We start from the raw sequence: 14596 nt of genomic DNA on the forward strand, positions 1-14596 counted from the left end.
AGGCTTATGACAAGGTTGAAAGGAAAAGCAACATAAAGGATGAAGAGAATTTGAAGCAAAACAAGGAAAATTTGCCTGCTGTGGAAGAAATAAGCAGTCATACTGAACAATGCTGATCTTTACAATGTGTAAAATAATACTTTTTTTTTTAACCCACTAAAGTATTAAATCTTTGCGTGTTTCTTTCTTGAAAAACAAGAAAAAATGGAATTTCAGGGAGAGGGTATCCATAAGAAGTTGGTGAGCAGTGTATCCATTGGTATGGAAGAGGAGCTTCTTTACAGCAAAGACTGGAGCACAAACTGTCTCCAGGCCAAGAATGCCACAGTATGTGACAAGTCAACTTCAAAACATTGGAGGTGCTTACAAACCAGTGTTGAGTGCTGGAGGCTTTGATCCAAAAAAATACATCTGCCAAATTCAAGGGAAAGTTTTACCAAGAAGCTTTTAGCTTTAGGATGAAGTGAAGCTTGGGTAGGAAGTTTCTGCTGGAGGGAGGTGTTAGTATCCATACACATGGGCCAGCTGCTCTGTGCATGCATAGCTCACATATATGTACAAATATCCATAAATGTGAAATGCCCCTGTAGGTGGCACTTCCAGATTTTGGGCAGTCTGGTGGGACTACTTCTCTGAATGTCTGGAAATCTTGGACAAATGGCCAAAACCCCCGGGAGACCCAAACATGGGGGAGAAAATTGCCAGACAGTATTTTTAAGATCCCTCTGGACTGATATGGAAAGAAGCAGTAGAGTGGTGTGGGCTGTGCAGGCCACAGGAAGAGGCATCATGCCCGGAGGAGCTCTGGGGAAGGTGGGCAGCAGAAAGACAAAGTTTTTGTTGGGAAATACAGGCAGAAAGGTGAGACAAGGCTACTGCTCAATCAACAGAGTCTTGGAGAGGTGAAGCTGCAGTAAAGACAAGGGCTAGCAAGCATGGAGTGTTTTACCCATGAGGGTGCTTTAGACAGTGCTGAGAAAGTGTGGACTTGGCGCTGCCCAGTCAATGGATAGTTAATAGTGGGCAGGATTCCCCACTGGGAACTGAGATGTGTCCATCTGCTTATGAGCAGAAGTTGTTCCTGGACTCCAGGAAAGACGTGGAGCATGCCTGGAACACAGAACATGCCTGGAAGGTCAGACTGGAGTGGTGGGTGGGATGTGGGGAGGGACAGATTGAGAAAGAAATGAATGAGTGGAAGTGCTTTTTGCAGATTTAACAAGGGCACAGAAAGTTTCTTGAGCATTTGGTACAGCAGAAGATGCCTTGGAGATCACGTCATGGTTTGGATGTAGTGGGAATAGGAAATAGACGATTTTCCTTTGAGGAAACATTACTGCACTAGATGTTTCATAACTATCAGCAGCAGGAAGAGTAGGAATGTCACTGACTTGCTTTCCCTTGATGTTATCCTGGGTTGAAACTACCAGTGAACACACCCAGCCCTGCTGTCTGATAGGAATTACATCACTCTCTTCTGAAGTAAATATTTTGAGTCATGCAGGGGAACCTCAGATTTACACTGCTGTAGCAGACTTCAGGATGCACCCGTTGTGCTTCGCTTCAGCCGTGCTTGTGTGTGCCTGTGCATGTTGCATCCCATGCTCAGGACACGCTGTCTAGCTGAAGAAGCACCTGGATTGAGTAACCCTGGAGATGGCCTAGCAGAGTTTGACTAGGATTAAAAAGGAAGATTTGAATGCAGACAAGCTGTTGGGCCAGCTCTGAGAAGGTGTAAACATGCTGTTGGTTAACTGCAGGGGAGATACAACCCTCAGCACTGGCTGAAATCTGAAACACTGCCTGACCAACAAGACTCTTACTGCTTTTGCACTGCACATTGTCAAGTAAAGCTACCATTGCAGGAGTTGTCCTGGCACCTAACTCCTCTCCCACTACATTTTCTCATCATTCAGAAAGTTCCCTAGTAGATGGAGATATGTAAGACCGATCCCGTTTTCATCTTTCTTGGCGTGATTTACTCGGATGTGCTTTGTGGTTTGCTTTATAATTTTTCCCTTGGTTCCAGCTGTCCATTAGTTTTAGACATAATCCAAAACCCCAGAGCAAATTCTTCTGTCCTTTGTGCGGTTTGAAAGGGATGTGTGATCCCGGGGTGGAGGTGGCTGCAGGGCAGGAGGCCGGGCAGGGGTAGCAGCCTTCCTCCCTTCCTTCCTCCCTTCCTCCCTCCCTGTGCAAAGGCACAGCTCCATCTTGTGGGCACCTGTCCCGTCCTCTTCCTCACCACGGTGCCAGCTCTGGTGACTGCAGCTGTGCCTGGACCTACCCCCTTCAGACAGCTTAGTCTGGGGGTGCAGGTTCAGCTCAGTGATTTACCATATGGTTTTTAAAAGCTGGATAAAATTTACAGCTGGAAACGATCTCACTGTCGATTGGTTGGACAAGCTTTGTTTTATGTTAATAATGGTATTAAACCCATTGAACCGAAATGGTTCATGGAGCCAAAAGGACAAAGCATGATTTACACCATGCTTATTAACAACTTCTTATGTGGCCTTCCTAGATCACTGTGCAGACAACCCCTGCCAAAACGGAGGGACCTGTTCTCTCACCCACAGCCACAGGATGTACCACTGTACCTGTCCTGAGGAATTCACAGGCGAGGACTGTCAGCTGAGTAAGTACCTTCTACCACGAGTGTTACAACATGAAATATGAATAGTAAGTAGAGCTCATTAATGTTTGCTTAATGAAAAGGTAGTGCTGTTGTGATGGGAGAGACCACTGCAGCATGAAAGTTTGTGTAGGTGGATTTCCAAATGGTTATGACAGACAATCCATTCTTAATAGGACAACTGAAAATAGCTTGACTGTACAATTATAAATCCCAGTATGCTCTGAGCATGGGAAACACAATAAGCCTCTTGCTTTTCCTTTGCTGTTTTTAAGATTTAAATATCCCTGTTTGGAAATTGCCAATATCTAGAGATATGAAAAAGCAGCCCAATTTCAGGGGATGCCTTATCCCTTATGCACATGCATGTACTTGGTACAGTGATGCTGCCCTGCTCACAGGGCTTTAGGAAAAAGCCACCTCTGTCCTGAGTTTCCTGGAGCTGCTGCTCTCCTGCCTCAGTGCCTCCACGCTGTGGAGGATGGCTAGCTTGAGCAGCACTGTCAACAAACATGGATCTGCTCAACAGGAAAAAGGGATGAGCAGGGAATGCTAATAGGGATCGTGTGCTGTTTCTTGCAAGAAACAACATCTGAACGCTTGTGTTGTTTGTATAACTTCGTTTCAGAGAAATGTTTTGACAACAGTCTCTACCAATTCTTTGATGTGGGTGCGAGCTGGTCAAGAGTTCAACAAGGAGTAGTGGAGCAGTGCCTGTGTGTGAACGGCCAGATGGAGTGTGGGCCTGTGGAGCACAAAAGTAAGGCACTGTTTTGGACCACAGCTGAGGGTCTGCATGGGGTGGGGATAAAGGACAGTGAGGGTATCAAAGCCTGAGTGAAGTAACACACCCTACACACACCTACAGCTCATGTACCCTCTCTAAACCACAATATTTTAGCTTTCCTTTCCAAGGGTGAGCAGTTACACTGACCCAGGAAATCCCTTCAATGTGTCCATCCTTATTTGAGGAAGCAACTATTTGCATTATGATGAATTTTAGGGACACACATCAGTGTTTTCTTCGAGAGGGATGAAAGCCTGATCTGCAGCACGTGAGAATACACAACAGGTTATGTGGAAGAAGTGGTAAATTTTTTTCTCCAAAACTATAACCTGCCTGAGAGGCACACCCTGCACACCAACAATTACTTCACATTGCTGTTTCACCTCTGTGTTTCTTCCCAAGCCCATCCCACTCTTAAGCTGCCAGCATGTAAATTTTACCTGCCTCCAAGATCCCATAAGGCCTGCATTGGCCCCAGAGTCCCCGTGGCTTTGGCCAATTCCTGGCAGGGGTGGTGCTTACATTATGAAGCCTCCTCCCTGTTTAGGGGCAGCCAGCAACTCAACACCCTGGCCAGCCAGCACAGGATATGCACTTTGGGTTGTCAACCTTCTCAAGAAGCCAGCACAGCACCTTTCATTTGGAGGAGAGGTGTTGGGAAACAAATCACATACCTCACCTATACATATGCTCTGGTGTGGCTATTCTGTTACTCAGTCTGGCTAACTTTTACCCTGCCCAGATTCACAAGTAAGTAACATTACAAATAAGTTTCATAAAAACCCTTTCAAATATATAGGTGCTTTTATTCCCACCTTATGTAACTGGAAACTAAAATATCAGTGGCTTTCTAGGACATTGAGAGTCCATGTGAGAGTTGGGAAATTTGATAGGGCTTAATATTTCCCAGTTACAGATCTTAAATATTTAACTGAGCTCCCTATTAGATATGTTATTGTAAATTCTAGTAGAGCTCAGTGGCAAGCCTGGAACTGGGAGAACCCTCCATAGAGAATGAAGTGTTAATACCATCATCACTACTAATAATAATCACCACCCCCATTTTACCTATTGTTCATTGATAATATCTTTCAATAGCTGACATTATCCAATAGCAGTGAAAACAATGAGACAGACTTTAGTGGGCAGAAATCAGTGAAGTTTCCTTTTCTTTAATTTATCACAAATGTAGGTCTGAGATAAGCAAAAAAGAAAAACTTCCCCCAAATGTATATGCACAGAGGAGATGCACTAGAGGAAGTTAAAATGGACTGATTCTCTGGGATGATTTGTACCTTTGGTTTGATCTTTGGTTGTGTTTTCTTGTAGGTTGTGTTCATGATCCTTGCATGAATGGTGGAGAGTGCAAGATGGTCGCCTCCACTGGGAAAATAGTATGTGACTGCAAAGAAAATTATGCAGGGAAGTATTGCAATATTGGTAAGTATAACAACCTACAGGGGGACTGAATTAGGAGTTTTCATCTGGGTGTAAGGCTGCTGGGTTTGGCTCTGTTGTATTCTGCATTTGAGGACATTCCTTGTAACAGCTGAAGAGTCAAACAGAACAAGGATTTAATGTATTTCTCCAGTGTAAAACATAGCACACACTTCACCACTGAGACTCTGGTTCTAAAAATATTTTTTCATGCCCTTCATTTGATAGAAAATCAAACACAGAAATTTTAATCCAATTACACATGCCTATAAATTAAGTGCATGCTTCCATTTTGCAGAATCAGTCACAGAATTGTACTCTGGAGCTATTGCCTCCCTACAGATCCAAGCATCCCCTCGTAAAACAGGGATTTATGTTTGACAAAATCTAGCAGCCATTCTTTGGTGGCACTAAGTGAGTGTGGGACAAAGAAAATGCTCACCCTTTGGGTTACCCTAAAGTTAATAGCACATTTAGCCCAGTGCAGGTTATACAAACCCCCTTTCTTTCTCTGGTGGGCCAGGGCAGAGAAATCTGCTTTTTGGTATCTGTGTGTTACTCCTGTTTTGCATTTTAGATGCTACATAATTTTGATACAACTTTCCTCCAGAAGACTTAACATTTATCCCTGCAAGGGTTAAATCTGCTTGCAAAACTTGCTTGCATGCTGTATCTGTCAGTTATGCCAGTGGCTACTTTTTAAATAAATGCACATTTTAGGTGTAAATTTTAATAGACCTTCAGTCACACTATCCTGTGACTCCATGAACTCACTGGCTCTATCTTTCTGACTGTATAAATCCCATGGCTCATCAAAACTGACTGAGGACATGACCCAGTAGCTCTGGTGGGCACTTGCTTAATCCCAATGGGGAGGTAAAAAAAACCCGTTAATGAACACTGCAATTTATATCTGGCATTCTTTTTGTTACTCTGATAGCTAACAAATGGGGTAGCCAACTATTCTTCTGGAGAAAAAAATCCATTTGGGAGACCAGCAGTACAGCTGGAATAGCAAATAGCAAAGTAAATTGGTGAATGGGTAAATTGGACAGTGCATGAGCTGGTCCTGAGCGTTCACTCACCAGGTATCTGTTGAATCATGTGAAATGGATTTGTGACTCTTTTAAGTCCTTCATAAGCAGTGCTATTTTAGCTCAGTTGTTCTGTCCTTTAGTTACCCTGGGGAGGTTGCCCCAGGGAATGCTGCTGCAGGGGTCTGGGTGAGGGGCTGCACAGCACTCGTGTGACCTGGAGCTCAGGGCAGGGCTGCACTCTAATTTTCACATTAAACTGCTTTCCCAATTCCTGTTTTATTATCAGCTTCCCCTGCCTGGAGCAGCAGTGGTGCACAGAGACATCCACCCAGCAGGGCCTGGATCATAAATACCAGGATGGCAGTGCTGGAGCTGTCATACCGGTTTCTGTCTGACTAGCCTAGAACAAGAAATAAGCAGGTGCTCTTTGATTATTGAAAATAATAAAACAAATATTTGGTTTGCTAAACAAGTAACTCTGGATGCTTACAATCCATCTATGTTCAGCTGCCTGACACCCCTACATGGAACAGGAACTGAAGGATTGTGTTTATGTGTCAGGGCCTTGCAAAGAGTCTTAAAAAGGAAAAAAACTCTTTGTCCAGATTTAGTCATTCCAAATTAATGCAAATAAATGAGTCTTCAGGTCTATAGACCTGGTAGTATCATGACAGTAGGGCAATGGCATTCTGATGAAAGTGCTACCGGTTTGTATTCTCTGAGCACCCAGAAATGATTTTAAAATAATTGTTGGATTAATTTTTTCTTTGACCTTTCAATTTGATGCAGTGAACAGAAATGGCTTTTTTCTTTGTTTCCTTTTTACTGTCTTGTATAGTTTCTTGTCTGACAGGATGTTCTTGTGAGGTTACCCTTTAGTCGGAATAGCTGGTGGCTATAATGCTTGATTCAGAGAAAGTGTTACAGTATTTCCTCTCCAAAGTGTACTTTATTCTGAATTATCAGTTAAACAGGCAACCTTAAAGCCAAGGTGTGATGCAAAAATGTCTTCTTATATTTCCTTTTTTTTTTTAAACAGAAATCAATCAATTTTAATAAACAGGAAGTCTCCCAGACTGTTATTGAGCTGAAATGTGTTTGAGGTATCTGTGGTGTCCTCTGCCCTTGACTTACACAAAGAATAACCAGCCTTCATATGTGTCTAATGGAAAACCAGCAAATTTATCTTAACATTATATTCAACAAATATTAATAAATGAAGTACCATGCTCCATCTATCAGATCACAAGCCTAAGTACTACTGTGACTCAAGCATTGATACAGTAAAGCGAGGAGCAAAACCAGCAGAAAAGTACTGAGAAACACTTGTCTTGGTTGAGGACTTACTCAGCAGGTGCTTGGACCATCACTTCTGTCAGACCTTTACCTGTTTTCCATGAATTTGTCTAAACTCTTTAGTATTCCTTTATGCTTTTCTCTTTCACAGCATTCCATGTCAAGAAGTTCCCGAATTTAAATAGATGTGATGAAAAGAAGTATTTTCTATTGTTAACAAAAACCCCTACTGCCTGGTAATTTTATTCTTCCCCTTTGAACAGTGAGTAACAGAATAATCATAACTTTTGTGATTTTAAAGATACCTATTTATCTGTCCATTACTTTTTGGACTACAGTGTCCCTGTCAGTACTCAAAATTCATCTTTGATCTTAAAATTCTCTTGCAAACAATCACTATATATATGAGTGTATGTAGATAGGTGTGTATATATATATTTCTAGGGCATTATCATAAATGACCATATAGCTACTGGAAAATTATGAGGTGACAAAAAAAATAAAAAAAGAGAGGTGATAAAAGTAACAGAGGATATATCCATAACAAAGGAGATTGATATACAAAAGACAGTTTCTAATACAGATTTCTATTCTTTGTGGTAATATATAATTTTCTTCTTAAAGAAGAAACTTTCAGTACTAAAGAAAGAACTGCCATTTTAAAAAGTGTTCTAAAACAATTTATATGCTTAGGATTTCAGTGAAGTTTAATTTTGAAGGAAATAAAATACTTCACCAACAAATCTCTGCCCAAACAGATGCTGTTTAAAATTGTTCCATGACCCATGTTTAACTAAGTTCAATTCGTAATAATTGCCCTTAAATACAAACTTATTTTCAGAAATAAGGATTTTGTGTCAAAAAGTAGCTGCATTCTCTTTGGAAACAGCTCTTGCTGAGACAGCTCTAGGTGAACATTCCAGGCTCTAGGTGAAGATTCAGAATCAATTGTCCAGTCATGAGTAGCAATGCTTGTCTCATTGAACACAGAAAGTTTTCAAAAGGGCCAAATCCAACCACTTTAACAGTGGTAAATGTGGGCAAGAAGTGAAACTTGAGAAAGGTGTGAGGGGAATATTTTATCTCTAGCCCAGGTTGGCATAGGGAATGGAGACTGTGAATTTATTTGGTAGATAATTCAGAAATATTGAGCTTCACTGGAGGTGATAACTGATGACAAACTGTTATAAATATGTAATTGTAAAATTACTTTGACATTTTATGTTTCTTTGAATAGATAGGAGCCTTGGTGGAGATGTTGGATGAATGCAAAGGGATACAGAGCTAAAGACAGAGGAGGAGTTATCTGGCCAAAGGACAGATTATTCATTATAATATGCATTTATGGAGAGGTTAAAGGTGGTTGAAGGGTAAAGGAAGGAGATGTAGATTTTTTTTTTCAGGGGGTTAGTGCCTTTAGGTTTCTGTGGTTGAAACCCCACCATTGCATTCACTTTTGCTTTATTTGATAACATGTGAATGGAAATGAATATATATTTTGCCAGATTTCCATGTAAAAGCACTTGCTTTTCCTTACCACTGCTTTATTACTGTTGGTTGGGTGTTGGTTGTTAGTAAATTTGGGCTATTTATTTGTATTTTAAATTTATTCTTGATTTATTCTTATTTGTTCTTTATTTATATTCTGCTATGTGAGTGGGGTATCTTTATTCTGTTTTCTTAGTCACCAAATCTTTTCCTGAAGCATTTGCTCACTGTGGTTGTGGGTTGCAATGGGTTTGAGTGTATTGGGAACTCTGCACCAACAATTATGTGTTGTGAGTTGTCTTTGGATTAAGGTTTAGGTAGCCATAAGGGTTTTGATAATATTTTGGCCATGATGAAATCTGAAATTGGTGAAGGTATCTTTGAAAACTCTGCTTTGTAGTGTTTGGGCTATTTTCCTCATTAGTCTGTGGATAATGGAATTAGAGGAGTGCCATATCTTTAAAGAAAGCATGAGTTGGAATGCTAATTGTGGAAGGCTTCTGGTTATGTAAGGAGATGTGGTGTATGTCAGAAGTAGGCTGAGGATTCTCAGAAAGGGAAGATGATAGAATAGCTGAATATATAATTACATACAGGAAAAAAACACCATCTTGGCCGCATCTTTGAGGGTTAAACTGGGGGAGTTTGAGGTAATAGAATTAGCAAAAATGACAGCAAACCCACCTTTTCAGTGGTTCTTTTACTGAAATAGTGTGTTGGCAGTTTTCTACTAAAAAAGCTACTTTAGTAAAGGAAATTCAGCTCTGGAGGCTGGAAGGAAAGTTTTAAATATTTTTTTTTCTTCTGAAGACAGAATATAATGAATTTCAACTTTCTGGTTTATATTTACCCTGTACTAAAATGCTTTTGGATTAGTGTTTAATTTTTTGCTTTCTAGAAATGCAGGGGTAAACACGGTGAAATATAATAAAAAGGTAATTTGGCTGACAATGATAAATGGGAATTTAACCAGTCAGTCCCCACTGAATTTGAACAAGTAGTCTGTAAGTAAGACTTGAAAAGGATTTCTAAGTGGGGCTGAGAAGATGTTTGTTCTATTAACTTCTGTTAAATTTAAGTATGAAGTGCTGGGCTTAGTAATAAAATGAGGTTGAAAAAGAATAAAGCCATTAGTTGTGGGAAAATATATGGAACAGCAGATAAAAAAGCAACATTATGAATTAATATGGCTTGGAGAGGTGATTATTTTATTTGTACAGGACAAGTTTATTAGGTCACCATGGAATTTGAATGAGGAGAAGGCCCGGGTTAATAATGCAAGAATAATGAAGAGAAAGCTTAGAGCACCACAGCAGCAATAGTAATGGTGGGTCGGATTTTTATCAGATTTTGAATTATTTAAAAAAAAAAAATCCTACAATGCTGGAGTTACATGGATAAAAACTATGCTCAGTAGGCTGTTGCCTGCAATGATCAATGGTAGGAGGCATTGGAAGATGAAGAATTGGGAGAGCATGGCATTGTTCACTAAGTCCCCACCTCTGATTCACTGCACTGAGACTGTGCCACTCTAGGGGGTGGTGACCAGGGGGCCAGAGACAGCTGTGGCTTTGAAAACAACCATTCCATCTCATTCATGGAGATGTGAGCAATGGCTCTTCTTACAGGCTCTTCTTATCTCCCAGCCTTCCTTTTGATTTTAGCACCATAATAAAGCTTTTTTCCAATATAGAGAAAAACAAAAATGAAGAAGGAAGTACTGTTTGCATGGAGGTTATGGATTAATTGGATTAATATGGATTAAATATAGTAATTTATGTTTGGCACCTTGGCAAATGTGGGCTGGAGAGGAGAGCTAATGAGCTATGCTGGTAGCAACATGGCATACAGCAAGGACTGCCTCTGTAAGGGCTGAGAGATAAGGCAGACACCAAAGAAGAGGAAAAAGTTTCTCTGGTCAGAGACAGAAGGAGGTTCAAGATCCACAGATGACTTCTTTGTTTTTATATAGACATGCATTTTCCAGATGCTGCTGGGTACTAAGCTTTCTGTGTTTTGCACTGTATTCCTACAGTGTTGCCTTTTTAGATGACAGGTCTTTGTTGTAACCCTAGCATAAACTAATATGATTAATGTTAGCAGCTAATATGAAGCAGCTGCTCAGTCCTTACTCATGTGAGAGTGCCTGACTTGGCAGCACTGTTACTGGGTGCTGGTTAATTGAAAGCCATTAGGGTGTTTTTAATCCTATTTTTGATTTATTTGAGATGTGACAGTGGTTTCAGTCCATTATGTTTTATGTAGGGTGCATCTTCTCTTGAAGTGCAAGGGGACTGGCCTCTCTTAATCCATGCAATAATTGTCAGGAAGGTGTTGAAGGGAAGATGTAGAAGATGTGATGCAGCTCTTCCTTGGATTATTGCATTGTTTGTTTCTCCCATCCCCTGCTTTCTCCTCTCAGCCCACTCTGGATGCTTTGGTGACTCAAGACACCCCCACCTCTCATTACAGTCTCTCTACAGAGCAGCTGCTCATCTGCTGACCATCATTAACTGTTCAGTCTGCTCCTTTTCCTGCCCAGAGAGTTATTTTGACTCATACTCTAAGCACATCAGGACCTACAGGTATATTCAAAAGAATGAAAGCTTTCACTATGAATTAGGCACTCAGATTTTCTTGAAAATCCTGTGTGGCAGTCTGTACAACTGTCAGAGTAATACAGCCCTGGTATTGGCTTCTTGTTGCCAGAATTTCTTTCCCCTTGCTCTTGATAACCTATTTCCTAAATACATTGCTTCTATTTGCTTTATATACCTACCTACTGGATTGCATTTATGACTTTGTAAATCATAACTATTGCACTAGAATTGAAGATAATAAATAGAAAAATGAAATGGAATAAGAGCCAGTCCTTCCTCTTATCTAGGATATTACTTTTCTAAGCTATAAGAAAATATTGGCAGAGTTTATAGATTTCTGGATTTAAACTTTTTTATTAAAGAATTCAGCTTATTCAGATGGTAGATTTGCACATTAGATTTTATAACAGATATATATGTCTTCAATTTCACCTCAGATGATCTAAGCATTCGCAAGTATGAAGGTACAAAGACACTTTGAAGAAGAAACATATTAAAAAATAAGTTGAGTTTCAGTAAATGCAGTGTGCCATCCTTATGTCAGGATGCAACTTAAAGAGATTTTTTTTGTGCATGTAACTTTTTTTTTCACAGTCTTAAATCCATCCGTGTTTTACATGGTAATTTTCTGTTAGATTTATTGATTACAAAAAGATGCCAATTTTTCCACCTTTCTGCCTAGCCTTTAGCTCAGACAGATTATTTGTGTCATGATCAGGTGCAGTTTCAGCAGGGATTCATTCCAGTGTTAGGTGCTGTCAGTCCAGAGGTTTTACTGTTATACAACAAACCAGAAAATGGCACAACTGTTTGAGTCAATTATTTGTTATATATATGTGCAATCTGCTGTTCATGACCCTAAAACAGATATATTGAAATCTAGGTAAATATTATAACAGTATGATTGAATTATATTGAAATATAGATACATAGGTCCCCTTAGATTTCACTTCTGGCATGTGTTCATTAATTTTTAAACTCTGAAAGCCACAGTGGGTGCTGTTACTCCTCACATTCACAGACAGGCAGGAAAAGGTGAAGCAATTTGCTTCAAGGCAGGAACAGTCCAGTCCTGGTGCTGCTGCCATGCAATCCTCTGCCCCATGTCATCAGACTGCACATTCTCATCATTAAAGAGTGAAAAAAATGACAACTGGTTTCTTTGGTGGAAAGAAAACTGGTTTCTTTCTGGTGCCCACTCAGGCACCTTCCTAGTTATTTACAGAGATTTTCAGTGGCATAGGGACACACTGGAAGATGTCAGATCTTCCTTTGGAAGCAGTACTAGGTTCATGTGGATGTCTTCAAAGCTCTCTTCATGGTGTCTCTTTCATTTAGCACAGAGATATTTGCCTTATTACTTTCAGAACACCTGGCAGGATGTGTGTGTCTGTGTGTGTTGTGTTTCAGAGCACAGTTTGATGAAATGAGATGCCTGTAGGGGCAGTCTCCACCAGTACTGGAGACTCCTTTCTCTCATGCATTTACTGCCAGCCCAGAGCAGTGGTTGGCTGCCTGTGCAGCAGGGGAAGTGCAGCTCCCTGAAATTAAAGGTTTTCACACCTTTCATCTCTGAGGGCATCTCACAGCTACCCAGGAAAGGAGATCAGGGAACTTCTGACTGGATGAAGAAAAGACAAACCCTTCCACAGGCATCTGATGAGTCTGAACCCATGTGGAAAGGAAATTTGGTTTGTACCCCTGGAAAGGGGGGCTTGAAGAGCAACACATCCTGCAATGCTGAGGTCATGTAAGCAACAAATTTATGCAGAGGCATAAAACATCCTTGTTCATTGTTGTTCATCTCAAGGAAACAGCATGAAGCTGAGTCAGGGGAGGTTTAGATTGGATATGTCCTTTTCCTCTTCCCCCCTCTCTGTTCCTGCCATCAGCTCATATAGAGCAGTATAAAAAAAATCTAACATTGTATTTAATAAAAGCATTACATGTTCATCAGGGATAAATCAAAGCATTGCTGAATGAAAGGGTTACTTTAAATCATCCTGTCCCAGAAACAGAACCATTCACAGAATGAAACAACTTACAGGTATCTGGAAAAAAAATGCATTCAAAGCTCAAAAACATCAGGAAAATTGATGGTGAGGTGTTTTGGGGAAAAGAAAATGTGAAAGATTTATTGTTTTCTGTGGAGAGACTTTCAAAAGAAACTCCTAAAAATGTTTAGGTATGTAAATACAGGACCTGAAAAAAGATCTGCAGACAAAAGTCTTGTGAAATGCTTTCAGGACATTAGCAATTAGAACTGGTTGGATAACTGCTATTTCAGGTTGCTGTTAATTTTTTAAGACCCAAAATTGTTTTATTGAAAAAGACAAATACTTGTTGTGACTAGCTTACAAAATATAAAATCTTAACATGTGTGGAATGTTTTACATGAGCTATTGAAATACTTTGGATTTAAAACATAAAATACAACAAGATTTTTTTTGCAATTTTAAATTTTAATAATATTTTTTCTGAAAAGACGTGAACAGGAGTGATAGGGGCATAGGACTGCAGAGTAAGCTGAATCTGCATTTGCATCAAAACTTTCATAATCTGAAAGTTTAGACCATTTGTGCCCTTAGCAGTGATTGGTGGTAGCACAGGCAAGTGGATGAACAAGAAAACACATATTACATATGAATGTAATGAGTTTCTTCCACATAAGAAAATAAATACATTTCAGAGCTATGAGACATTGTGGAAACTGTGGATTTGGGACTGAACAATTCCCAGTCAGAGCAATCCATTAAGAACTGCAGAAAGCAGACCACCTACACACTGTTTCTGACAAAGAGGGAAAAAAGAGTTTTTCTGTGCTGTAACAGTTCAAAAAAAAAGAGAAGTAGAGGCAAAAGATCTATACGGCTGCAATAATTGTAGAGATATTTTTTAAAACTGGTTGTCCTGAATTATAGGTGATAAATGTATAAAGGTTTGCAGATAATTCTCATGGCCTTAGTGGGTACCATGGTGCTGCTGCCAACCAGTCAGGTAAAGGTTTCTGGAGTGGAGCACAGACCAATGGAAAGCTACTAATGAAACAACTGTTTCACCTCAGGAGCCTATAGCAGATTAACTCAAGGTAGCAGATTAACTCAAGTAGTGCCTGTGTCCAAAACACTCCTTATAAAACCAAAAAGAAGCAAAAAACTTCTTGAGAGATATTACTGTTCCCCTCAACAAGTGCAAGATGAAATATAAACTTCTTAGTTACAGAAGGAGAACATGAGGGATGATTTAGCAAGAAGCCAGAATTCTTCCAGTTAAAATGTGCTGGCAGCTTTACCAATGACTGGCAGAGCTGATGAAA

At 40.0% G+C, this 14596-nt stretch overlaps 1 protein-coding gene across 1 annotated transcript in view; it reads left to right on the forward strand.

Moving 5' to 3' along the window:
- Positions 1-14596, forward strand: part of HGFAC (HGF activator) — a 40528-nt gene that overhangs the window by 10643 nt on the left and 15289 nt on the right. The window contains exons 5-7 of the mRNA XM_063402200.1: positions 2525-2638; positions 3264-3395; positions 4752-4862. Of these exons, the coding sequence (XP_063258270.1) occupies positions 2525-2638; positions 3264-3395; positions 4752-4862 (357 nt within the window). The remainder of the gene's footprint in view (positions 1-2524; positions 2639-3263; positions 3396-4751; positions 4863-14596) is intronic.

The sequence above is a fragment of the Prinia subflava genome, chromosome 7 (assembly GCF_021018805.1).
Source record: "Prinia subflava isolate CZ2003 ecotype Zambia chromosome 7, Cam_Psub_1.2, whole genome shotgun sequence".
Classification (NCBI taxonomy): domain Eukaryota; kingdom Metazoa; phylum Chordata; class Aves; order Passeriformes; family Cisticolidae; genus Prinia; species Prinia subflava.